The sequence below is a fragment of the Myotis brandtii genome, unplaced genomic scaffold (assembly GCF_000412655.1).
Source record: "Myotis brandtii unplaced genomic scaffold, ASM41265v1 scaffold240, whole genome shotgun sequence".
NCBI lineage: Eukaryota > Metazoa > Chordata > Mammalia > Chiroptera > Vespertilionidae > Myotis > Myotis brandtii.
The window spans coordinates 3,454,442-3,467,576 of NW_005359064.1; the positions used below are offsets into that span (position 1 = coordinate 3,454,442).

Below are 13,135 nucleotides of genomic sequence, written 5' to 3' on the forward strand. Positions count from 1 at the left end.
TAACAGTTACCTAAAGCTTTCCCTTTTATGGTATCTGAATGTTCTGTATCTCTGGAATCCAAGGAGGCATGAGGCAAAGACTCTTAGCCTGAGAAAGTCAGTGAACATTTGGATGATGAGCTGAATACATACAAATACACATCTCACAGAGAAACTTCAGTGGAAGGAGACCCTAAAATATGTCTGGAAAGCCCTGATCGGTTTGGCTCAGTGGATAGAGCGTCGGCCTGCGGACTGAAGGGTCCCGGGTTCGATTCCAGTCAAGGGCATGTACCTTGGTTGCGGGCACATCCCCAGTGGGGGGTGTGCAGGAGGCAGCTGGTCGATGTTTCTCTCTCATCGATGTTTCTAACTCTCTATCCCTCTCCCTTCCTCTCTGTAAAAAATCAATAAAATATATTTAAAAAAATATGTCTGGAAAAAAGGGAGTAGCTTGTGTGTATGAATATCAAACTCAGTATCATGCAATATTTAAGACCTGTAAATATGTTAAATGATGCTCTCTCTCTCTACTTAGTTAATATTAAAACATAACTTTCCTAAGTTCATTTTTGGGTTTGATCTTCCCAATTTTTTCTCAAGCAATTGAAGTGCAATAACAAGAAGTTTTCTTATCATGGGACATTTTAGGAATATATCCCTTGAGGAATTCTATTTAAAAAGGCATAAATAAGCCCTAGCCACTTTGGCTCAGTAGATAGAGTGTCGGCCTTCAGACTGAAGGGTCCTGGTTCGATTCTGGTCAAGGACACATACCTCAGCTGCAGGCTGGATCCCTGGCCCTGGTCAGAGCATTTGTGGGAGGCAACCAATCAATATGTCTATCGTACATTGATGTTTCTCTCCCCCTCCCTTCCTCGCCAATGGAAAAATATCCTCGGGTGAGGATTAACAACAACAACAACAACACCACCACAAAGAGCTGAAAAAATATATATATAAAAGCTTATCTTTTTGCAGACATAATTTTTCTCCATATATACAACTTCTTATGCAATAAAGTGTTTATAAAATTTTAATTCTCTACACTGTTGAGTAAAAAAAGGACTCACGCCTACTTGGAACACAGCAGTTATCTTGGAGGCTCCATTTTTGTTTTATTTTTCCAATGTGGTTCTTGTTAGGTTGTATTTCTCAAACTGATCATAAGGTGTTGATGATACAAGTATCTGCCTTCACAACCTAGGTGGTTGCTGACAGCTAGTTATCAAAAGACATCGCCATTTTACAACAGGAACTCAACACAGAAGGCATGATGGAAAGTCATTTTATTTTTCCCCAGATAAATTTTAAAATAAAAGCTTTTAATGGAAAACTTCTAGAACTGCCATGTCACCCTGAACGCCAGCGACACTGTCTTTCATACATGTAGGAAGCCGGGTCCGGGCCCAGTCAGTACACACATTACTCCATGGCCCTTCCAGTTTTGCATGTACAAAATTGTCTGCTATTTTGCTGTAGCAAATAGCAACATAATTTAAAACTTTCATGTCTCCTGTGTGACACCTAAAATCCAGTCCTATTTATTAATACAGTTAGAAAAATAAAAGCCTTAAAAAATTCATGGTATGAGTTCACGGTGGTAATCACATAATCTCTTCAAATGTAAGATCATTTTTTACATTTCTACATAACAACCTTCAGGTTTAATTTGAAAGGCTTAAGACGAACTCTAGTAGGACTGTTAAGTCGATGTACATATCAATTATTTGACTTTTACTTGTCTTGGGAGAGTTAATTTCCATTGTCCACTGAATGAATGCCTTTCAAATATTAATAAATATATTACAGTATTTACAAGCATTCTTATCTACTCTGACACTGGTAGACAGTTAAGCCATGGGGAAGAAAACAAAGATCTTCCAACAGGGTGAGTTCATGAGGTCTGGGACCAAAGCAGCGGGTGGGTGCTTGAGCCTGGAGGGGGTCAGGGTGAGAGTTAGAGGCGGGATGTGCGCAGGGAGGGCTGCTCAGGGGTGTGTCCAAGCTCTAAGACACATCAGGCTCCAAGTGAGACCAGCTGGCCAACAACAGTTTTATTGTTGTTGGATCAGAAGTAAATGCCAAAGAGCTGGAAACCAGGACAAAGAGGAACACTGTAAAGTATGTTATTTTAGTAGAAAGAGGAGGAAGAGAGACCTAAGGTCAGCCTAAGGATTGTAAGACCACACTCTACAAGCTGTTGGTGAATTGCTCTCTGGAAATTACCTAATTTAGTGGAGGTGTTTGGTACATGTCATGGATAGGAAAGGATTAAATGCAAGAAATTATTTTGGCAACAAAAAGTGATACTAATTTGATTTCTGTAATTTTAACTATATCATGTGCTGTTTCCTTACACTGCTTTCTGCAAATTGTCTCATGCAGATATATCATCCATGTAACCTCTTTAATGCAATAATGCTGTTGAAGAATTTACATTGCAATGCTCTGGTATAAGGTGATCATAATGCCCAAATCCGCCCATATGAAGAAGTCAAGTCAAAGATTCTGATGTGCTAGGTATTTGCCTTGTGAACGAAATGATCATTTTGGGGGTTTGGTTTCTTATGTTTAACTAACAACATAACCTGGGATAGTGTGTCATTCTGTTAAAAGACACACTATCCCAGGTCATATCAAATACCACTCCCTCTGCCTGGCACCTCTCCTGGTAGTCGTTTAGAGGCCTAGGCTCAGGCCTCAAAGGGTGTGGCTCCCACCAGACCATCTGGGGTAGAGTTCAAATAGTCCCTTGGAAAATTTTATAAATGAAATTCACCCAATATAATGTGTAAAGCTCTTAGACAAGAGTCTTTAAAATAATTTAAACATTTGCATAAATCAGTAAGGGTTCTCTGGTGGCCCACTTTACATGCAAATACAGACAAACTGTTAACATGCATTATTTTAGTCAACTGGTAAAATTTATTTCAAAAGTAATTTTAAGCCATTTACTAAATTGTAAACTTCAATCCATTAAGAACTACTACCAGAGCAGTTTTGAGGTATTACTGTTAATTTAATATAGAAATGTTACTACATTTTGATGTGGAATGAAGTGTGACTGCCATGCCTTTTATTAAATGGTGCTGTCGTAGTGTTGACTACAGACGTGTCTTACAGCTTTTAGGAAATTATTGTGCATGTGTATTAACTGACTTTCAAACATTAATGGCAATTTGATTGGTTGGTCATTTCTAAGCATACCAAAATCATAAAGTATAGTCCATGGTATGGGCCAAACAAGAGAAATTTCAGGTATACAATGTTGTCCTCCAACCTACCTTCATCAAAAGCCCACCCCACTTGCTCAAGTTGTTTACAAGGAAAACTTGTGCAAAAAACATCCAAAAAGACTAACAGCAGGTTATCTTGTAATTTAAAAAGAACTAGACAATGTTGTTGTTTTTTTCAACTTCATTTATAAAAATAAATAAATTTTAGTTTGAGACCTTAGGTACCAAATTGTGGCTTCATTTAGTCATGGTGCCTAGACTATAAAGCTATGGAAAACAGAGTTGAAAATGCATGAGCTCCAGCTCATCCCCAGTGTGGCCGATAGCTGGCACCCTATGCTGTTACAACCTTTTATAGTTAACTTGTTGACAAACGTTTAGTCTTCTTGTCCTACAAAACTTTAACTCCTAGGTCTCCAATATAAAACTACAAGTAACCACAGTACATGTAAGGTAGGGAATGAAAACCTGTCACGCACTCCAAGAGACACTGGTCCATTGCACTGGGGCAAACACAGCAGCTCAGAGGAAATGGCCATCCACTCGGGTGGACAGCTGATTCAGATGTTTTGCACTAAAATGTAGGCATGAAGTCCCTCCTGTAGTCTTTATCTCAGAGCAGCAATAATTTAAAATCAGTGTGACAGTAGGAGCAAATCCTTCTAGGCTTTGTGCTGTGAGATGATAAGTAGCGGGGCCCCACCCCCACACATCTGGTGAGCGGCAGGGCTCCGGGTCACTATGTACATTAGATAGGAACACTGTCAGGTGGAAGTGCCAATATGACTTACTGCTTAGAACTGTGCTAACATCGACACCTTTGTTAGGCTGATTTCTCACATGAGAAGATTTTTACCTTAGTCAGAAAATTATATGAGGAACAGTAAGGAACTGAACTAAGGAAAAAGTTTCTAGCCTCCAAATCTACACACACACACACAAAAGCAAGTTTCAAATTATTGTCCTCTCAGTGCAAACGAGCAATTGGCTGACCTGTCACATATCATCAATTGATATGAACACAGCATTCAGTCTGTGGAACAATGTGATGCAGCAAAAACTTGATCTAATGCAAATCAAGCCTATTAACTAAAGCCCACAGCAAGGAGAGACAGTCCAGCTCAGTGTTCTCCCGTGCTAGCGCCGACACTGAACACAAAAGCAACTGAAAGGCACAGGGCTCAGATTTCATTGATAGTCCTCTCTGAAGGGCAGTACTCTGAGGGGCCTGGTGAGGACATATAGAAAGACTGTGTTTTCCTTTTTAATCGGGCTCTTTTGTTGGCCAACACCAGGCTACGCCGGCTTGAACTGATGATTTCCGAAATAAACTTTTTGCAGTCTACACACACCTCCATAGTACTCCAGTCCTCCATTAACTCTTTGGGAAACTGTAGTTCTTCATCTGATTTGTCCACAGACTTAGATTTTGAGGAGAACCTGGAATAAAACAAAACATTTAAAAGATCCAGAATTATTACTCATAGTGGTATTGCAATACTAAAAAAAATAAGTGCAAAAAAAGAAAATTTGTTGCAAAGACATTATGGAATGGTGAGTGATTTAGTCATGTCATGTTCTCGCAAAGAATTTCTAAATGGAGAAAAGGTTCAAAATATTAAAAAAATAAACAAAAATCACATCATCTCACTTATATGTGGAATCTAACAAACAAAATAAACTGGTGGACAAGTAGGTCCAGAGCAGTGGTTCTCAACCTTCCTAATGCCGCGACCCTTTTAATACAGTTCCTCATGTTGTGGTGACCCCCAACCATAAAATTATTTTCGTTGCTACTTCATAACTGTAATTTTGCTACTGTTAGGAATCGTAATGTAAATATCTGATATGCAGGATGTATTTTCATTGTTACAAATTGAACATAATTAAAGCATAGTGATTAATCACAAAAACAATATGTAATTATATATGTGTTTTCTGATGGTCTTAGGCGACCCCTGTGAAAGGGTCGTTCAACCCCCAAAGGGGTCGCGACCCACAGGTTGGCGACCCACAGGTTGAGAAATGCTGGTCCAGAGACATGGAAGCACAGAACAGACTGACAGATCTCAGAGGGAAGTGGGGGGTAGGGGGTGGGAAGAGATTAATCAAATAACGTATGTACATATATGCATAACCCATGAACACAGATAATAGTGCAGTGAAGGCCGGGGTGGGGCGGAGAGGGTAAAGGGAGGGAAAGAAACCAGGAAACATGTTTTATTAAGAAATAATACTGATTGGCGAGGATGTGGAGAAAAGGGAATCCTCGTGCACTGTTGGTGGGAATGCAGATTGGTGCATTGTGGAAAGCAGTATGAAGTTTCCTCAAAACATTAAAAATGGAACTGCCTTATGATGCAGTGATTCCTCTTCTGGGAATTTATCCGAAGAAACCCAAAACTCTAATTCGAAAGAATATATACCCCTATTTCACTGCAGAGTTATTTATAATAGCCAAGCAAGATTTGGAAGCAGCTCAAGTGCTCATCAGTAGATGAGTGGATGAAAAAGCTGTGCTATATTTACACAGTGGAATACTACTCTGCCTTGGAAAGGAAGAAAATTTTACTCTTTGTGACGGCATGAATGGACCTAGAGAACATTATACTAAGTGAAATTAGCCACTCAGAGAAAGACAAGAACCATATGATCTCACTCATATGTGGACTTTAATGAACGAACTGAACTAGCAAACAAAATAAATAAATTTTAGTTTGAGACCTTAGGTACCAAATGGTGGCTTGATTTAGTCATGGTGGCTAGACTATAAAGCTGGCCTGACCTCCTTCCACCTTACTTAAGGACCAGCACTAACCTTACTCTTACTCTGCATCAAATGCAAAGGGATTGATACTCAGGCAACTTTTTTTTTTCTTTTAAATTGCCAATTCTTGGCATAAAGCTTCATTCTGCCTTTACAATAGGAAACTAAATTGCAGACCATTGTAAACATAGGATTAAACAGATTTTCTTTCAAACTAAAGAAGGAAAGAAAGATTAAACTATTACATGCACATTTTCAACTCCACTGAAAACAACAGCAAGTCTAAAGATGACTTTTAAAGGACACACAAAAGTAATTATTTCTAAAGGGAACACATTGAATGGGAGAACATATTGGCCAATGATACATCTAATAAGGGGTTAATCTCCAAAATATAAAATCAAAAAATGGGCAAAGGACTAAACAGACACCTCTCCAAAGAGGACATACAAATGGCCAAGAGACATATGAAGAAATGCTCAATGTCACTAACATCAGAGAGATGCAAATTAAAATGACAATGAGATACCACCTTACACCTGCCAGAATGGCTACCATCAATAAATCAACAAACAACAAGTGCTGGCAAGGATATGGAAAAAAAGGAACCCTAGTACACTGCTGGTGGGAATGCAGACTGGAAAACAGTGTGGAGTTTCCTCAAAAAATTAAAAATGGAACTGCCATTTGACCCAGTGATCCCTATTCTAGGAATGTATCCTAAGAATCCCAAAACACCAATCAGAAAGTATATATGCACCCCTATGTTTATAGCAATGCTACTTATAATAGCTAAGATCTGAAAATAGCCCGAGTGCCCATCAGTAGACGAGTGGATAAAAAACCTGTGGTACATTTACACAGTGGAATACTACACAGCTTTGTAAAAAAAGAAGAATCTCTTAACCTTTGAGACAACATGGAGGAACCTGGAGAGTATTATGCTAAATGAAAGAAGCCAGTCAGAGAAAGACAAGTAACACATGATCTTGCTTATATGTGGAATCTAATGAACAAAATAATCTGACAAACAAAATAGGTCCAGAGACATGGAAGCATTCAGTGGACTGGGGATTCTCAGAGGGAAGAAGGGAGGGAGGGAAGAGATCAACCAAAGAACCTATATGCATCTATGCACAGCCCATGTATGCAGGCAGCAGTGGGGAGAGGAGGGTCAATGAAGGGGCAAAGTGGGGGGGTGGCTATAATACTTTCAATAATAAAGATACATTTAAAAAATACAATATAGGCCGAAACCGGTTTGGCTCAGTGGATAGAGCGTCGGCCTGCAGACTGAAGGGTCCCAGGTTCGATTCCGGTCAAGGGCATGTACCTGGGTTGCGGGCACATCCCCAGTGGGAGATGTGCAGGAGGCGGCTGATCGATGTTTCTCTCTCATCGATGTTTCTAACTCTCTATCTCTCTCCCTTCCTCTCTGTAAAAAATCAATAAAATATATAAAAAAAATAAAAATAAAAAAATAAAAAATACAATATAGGCCGAAACCGGTTTGGCTCAGTGGATAGAGCGTCGGCCTGCAGACTGAAGGGTCCCAGGTTCGATTCCGGTCAAGGGCATGTACCTGGGTTGCGGGCACATCCCCAGTGGGAGATGTGCAGGAGGCGGCTGATCGATGTTTCTCTCTCATCGATGTTTCTAACTCTCTATCTCTCTCCCTTCCTCTCTGTAAAAAATCAATAAAATATATAAAAAAAATAAAAATAAAAAAATAAAAAATACAATATAGGCCGAAACCGGTTTGGCTCAGTGGATAGAGCGTCGGCCTGCAGACTGAAGGGTCCCAGGTTCGATTCCGGTCAAGGGCATGTACCTGGGTTGCGGGCACATCCCCAGTGGGAGATGTGCAGGAGGCGGCTGATCGATGTTTCTCTCTCATCGATGTTTCTAACTCTCTATCTCTCTCCCTTCCTCTCTGTAAAAAATCAATAAAATATATAAAAAAAATAAAAATAAAAAAATAAAAAATACAATATAGGCCGAAACCGGTTTGGCTCAGTGGATAGAGCGTCGGCCTGCAGACTGAAGGGTCCCAGGTTCGATTCCGGTCAAGGGCATGTACCTGGGTTGCGGGCACATCCCCAGTGGGAGATGTGCAGGAGGCGGCTGATCGATGTTTCTCTCTCATCGATGTTTCTAACTCTCTATCTCTCTCCCTTCCTCTCTGTAAAAAATCAATAAAATATATAAAAAAAATAAAAATAAAAAAATAAAAAATACAATATAGGAAAAAGTAATTATTTTTAAAAAATAAACTATGAGAGTAAAGTATCCTTCAAGTAGCTAACCACTATCCCTTGACAAGTTACCTTTCAGAAGTTTTGAAGATTTGTGTGCAATTCAAAACTATATTAAAATCAACCAACCAGAAGAAAAAATGGCGGAGGCTTAGACGGACGTGTTGGTGCTTTGTCCCGGACCAGATAAGGGCGAGCAGCTGAAACGGGTAACATACAGCCCGAACAAGCAGAGGAGATTCAGCTGAGAGACAGTCTGCAGCCAGGAAAGACAGAGAACTCCTAGAAAATGGGGATGGTTAGAGATTGAGGCTGAAACCTCCCCCTGGGCGCCAGCTCAGCCGCGAGACCGCGCCATCTTGAGTAGCTGTTATCCGCATCCAGAGATCAGCTACTAACCCGGAGGCAACGGCTCTCAAGCAGCGCGACTACATGAACTCAGAGGAGACCTGCTTCCCTCCACGGAAAGGTTAGACTTACCCCAAAGGTGCGGTTTGCAATTCAGGTTGGAGCGAGCCTTTCCAATTTTTCTCACTCTGGCTTGGAATCATTGACACAAATATATACTCATGTCCTGAAGCTCTTTGTGCTGAATCTGAGTCTTGGCTACAAGTCATATAAACAATCCATGTGTGCTGCTGTGGACAACTCAGAAATTTGTCAGATGGTCGAGAGCAGGGTAACGATTAAAAAACCAGCCAGAGCGCTCCGCGGAGTTCTGGAAGGTGGAGCCCTGCGAGTTCCCACAGCCTCCCAGGCTCTTGTTTACACACTTCCACACTTCCTTGTGAGTTTGATTGTTGATCCCAGTGCATGTGATTGCCCAGTTGGGGTCGCTAGCGGAGCTTGTAGGGGAAGATTGTTTTTGGGGAGCCTGGGAAACAGAGCTGGGAGTGGCGACTGGTGAACCAGCTCTGGGCGGAGCTGGTTCAGGTACAATAGAGAACTCCTGGTCAGAGAGGACTTAAAGCCTTGGAGGTCAATCCAGACACACTGCCACCCAGAGGCAGAGCCACGAACTGACTCTTCTGTACATACAAATACAGCAGTAAGGGGAACCAATACGGCCTGCCTTAAAATCAGGACTGTGGCTTACAACACGGAGGAACAGTGTATCAGAGGGAAATTCAACATTCTCCTGAATTCCGGGCGTGCCAAAAAGAAGAGTAGAAGATCTGAAGCACCTGCATTACTGCACATTTTTATTTTATTTTTTTTTAATTAATTACTTTTTCACCTTTTAACTAAGAAAACATTGTTTTTCTTTTTTTTTTCCCATCACCTGATTTTACCCTTTCAACTACTACATTTTTATTTTTAACTAGTATTATTACCGCTACCATTTTACCATTTTTTAAAGTGTCATTTTCTTTTCTTTTATTTTTTTTATTTTTTTATTTTGGGACTAATGTCCTCCATTCTATTTTCATCGTTCCTTTAGCAACATTTTTCTCTACCTCAATTTGCCTCTGTGCTAAACCCTCTTCCCCACTTTTTCCCTTTTGTTGTCCTGTTTCTCTTACCCTACTCCAGGTTTAGATCTTCCCTATTCTTTTTACCCCCTGTCAAAATTTCACCCTACTTATATACCCTATGTCCAATCCCCTGCTCTAAATCCTTATACACCTTTCCCTTATCTTCCTTCACTATCCAAATTTTTTTCTTCTTCTTCTTCTTTTCTCTCTCTATTGTTTATTGTTGTTTGCTCGATTGACGAGTATATTGGGGGTTTTTTTAGGATCGTTTGTGAGGTTAGTCTGCTTATTCTTTTTATTTTTCTCCCCCCGCCCCCCGGTTATTTCTGTGCTTCTGTTTTCCCTTGCGTCGCTTGATATTATTGGTTGTTTGTAGTTTGTATTCATCTCCAGGAATCTGCTGCTGTAAATTGTTGGTATTAGTGGCGGTTCTATAGGAGTTTTCCCCTCATATAAATAGTCTCTTCCCCTCTTATACTTCACTCTCTTTTCTCTCTTACTTTTTTTTTTCTTTTTCCTCTTCTTTTTTCCCCTCCCTTTTTCCAATTTTATTTTTGCACTCCTTTTTTTTTCTTTTTTCTTTCTTTCTTTTTTGTCTTCTACCTTTTTCTCTTCTTTCTTCCTTATCTCCTAACTCTCTTAGCTCGGGTGGCCACCTTTATTTGGGGTTATTGATATCGTAAATACATTCGTGTTCAGTGCCTGGTACGTTGTGCCTTGTTGTGTTGTATTTTGTGCCTTTAAATCAACGCAGCAGATTCAAGCAACAGCGGCCTCCTGATCTCCACACGCTCTGTCTGGGGAACAGTTACTGTGTGTGAAGCCTCCCTCCACCTGCCAGAAGAGCCACCACAGCTGTGAACAGCACCCACCAGAGGCCCTGCTATCAACGGAGGAGCCACTGCTACCACAACCGCCCAAGGAGCAACCACAGCCCGAGGAGCCACTGCCACCCAGGGAGCAGCCACTGAACGACTCAACAACTAGATATGTCAGTGAGATCAAACATGGGTAGACAAAGAAACCCCCAAAGGAAAGAGAAGGAGGACTCGCCAGAAAAGCAGCTAAGTGAGACAGAGGCATGCAACATGACGGAAAAAGAATTCAGAATAAGGGTCCTAGAGTACATGCACCGGTCGGAGGAAAAAATCAATACCATATGCAAGAAGCTAGAAGAATCAGATGAAAAATTCAATACCATATGCAAGAAGCTAGAAGAATCAGATGAAAAATTCAATACCATATGCAAGAAGCTAGAAGAATCAGATGAAAAATTCAATACCATATGCAAGAAGCTAGAAGAATCAGATGAAAAATTCAATACCATATGCAAGAAGCTAGAAGAATCAGATGAAAAATTCAATACCATATGCAAGAAGCTAGAAGAAACAGATGAAAAAATCAACAACTTAAGTAAGGCCCAAGAAGAAATGAAGAGTGATATAGCTGCCATAAAAAACTCCATTGAAAGTATCAACAGTAGACTAGGAGAAGCGGAGGACCGAATTAGTGAATTAGAAGACAAGGAAGCAAAACACACCCAAACTATACTGCAAATGGAGAAAAAAATTAAAAGACAGGAGGAGAGCCTAAGGGAGCTTTGGGACAACATGAAACGAAACAACATACGAATAATAGGGGTGCCAGAACAACAGAAAGATGAACATGGATTAGAAAACCTATTCGAAGAAATAATATCAGAAAACTTCCCTGAGGTGGGGAAGAAAAAAGTCACACAAGCCCAGAGAGTCCCAAACAAGGTGAATCCGAAAAGACCCACACCAAGACACATCATAATTACCATGGCAAATGTTCAGGACAAAGAGAGAATCTTACAGGCTGCAAGAGAGAGACGGAAAGTTACATACAAGGGATCTCCCATTAGATTATCAAATGATTTCTCAACAGAAACACATCAGGCCAGAAAAGACTGGACGGAAATTTACAAAGTGATGCAAAGCAAAGGACTGAATCCAAGAATACTCTATCCAGCAAGGCTTTCATTCAAAATTGAAGGGGAAATAAGAAGCTTCACAGACAAAAAAAGGCTAAGGGAGTTTATCACCACCAAGCCAGCCATGCAAGAAATGCTAAAGGGACTGGTGTAAAAAGAAGAAATAACAAGCTCAGAAAGAAAACAGCCACACACACAAAAAAGAAATGGCTATAAACAAGTACCTTTCAATAATAACTTTAAATGTAAACGGACTAAATGCTCCAACCAACCAAAAGCGAGTGGCTGAATGGATAAAAAAACATGACCCATACATCTGCTGTCTACAAGAGACCCACCTCATTAGAAGGGACTCACACAGACTGAAAGTGAAGGGATAAAATCAACCAATCAACCAACCAACCCACCCACCCACCCAAACCCTCTGGAGCCAAAACCCTGCCACATCACCACAGTCCTCAAAAGGAGCATTCTTCTTTCCCAAAGAATGCTCTGAAGATCCAGGCCTCTTGCTCACCTGGCAATGCTCCGAAGTGGCCGCTGGTGGCTGGTGGAGGGTTTTTCTGGCCTCACAGAACTTTCCCCTCTTTGCGAGGCAGAAGGTCCCAATGAAAAGATTGGAAGAGTAGAGTATGGCTTGGATGGCAGCCGCATCTATTATCCCAAACAAAACTGAGAATGAGCAGTACTGTTAAAAAGGCAGTCTACTAAAATTACTATTACGTTATGATGTCACCAAGCGTAGCTTACCTTTTTGCAACACTGTGAGCACACGGGCCTGCATACAAAATCACAAGTATTACTTAGCATGATGCCACAGATGTGACAGGAGAGTTAGAGAAGCCAACGGCTGCATGTTGTCAATTTCTACAATAAATTGCAAGAACTCTCTGGTTCTTCTATCAGAATATAACAAATTGATACAACTGTGGATTGCCAAAAAGATAATCAATCTGTAAAACTTAACTCTTACACTGTTTCCTATAGAAGGATCAACTTACATCTGTAATTTTCTTATTTGTCTATCCAAGGGTCATATGACAATCATACCTATTTTTTTTCTGTTCAAACATGACACATTATTATTAGAATGATCTTGGTTATGTAAAAGAAATAAATGCAGAGAAACATTTTCAAGGTCTAACACTAAATAATTGTTTGATCCACTCTTTTGAAGAAATCAGTATTCCTAACCCATAAACAAAGCACAATGTGATAATAGATTATTTTTAATGTTGTTTCTATGTAGAAAAATAATGAAACAATGAAGTTAACTGGTATTTCTTTGACTACTGTCATCAATTACAAAGAAACCTTACCTCTTACAGAACTGACAGGTATAAGACCAGGTGAAGAAGGAAAATCTCCTGGTTCGGCAACAAAAGCAAAGCTAAAAAATACAAATGTAAAAGGAGAAAAACAAAAAAAAACATCGACAATAGTTAATTTCCTAATTTACATGGTTT

At 40.2% G+C, this 13,135-nt stretch overlaps 1 protein-coding gene across 4 annotated transcripts in view; it reads right to left on the bottom strand.

Annotated features, from left to right (window-relative positions):
- Positions 1-1,251: 1,251 nt before the first annotated feature.
- SPIRE1 (spire-type actin nucleation factor 1) overlaps positions 1,252-13,135 on the bottom strand; it is a 146,699-nt gene continuing 134,815 nt past the window's right edge. For all 4 annotated transcript variants that reach the window (XM_014540273.1, XM_014540275.1, XM_014540274.1 and 1 more), the window contains 4 exons: positions 12,989-13,059; positions 12,420-12,447; positions 12,187-12,323; positions 1,252-4,658 (listed from right to left, as the gene is read on the bottom strand). In XM_014540273.1, the coding sequence (XP_014395759.1) occupies positions 4,400-4,658; positions 12,187-12,323; positions 12,420-12,447; positions 12,989-13,059 (495 nt within the window). In that variant the 3' untranslated portion in view covers positions 1,252-4,399. The remainder of the gene's footprint in view (positions 4,659-12,186; positions 12,324-12,419; positions 12,448-12,988; positions 13,060-13,135) is intronic.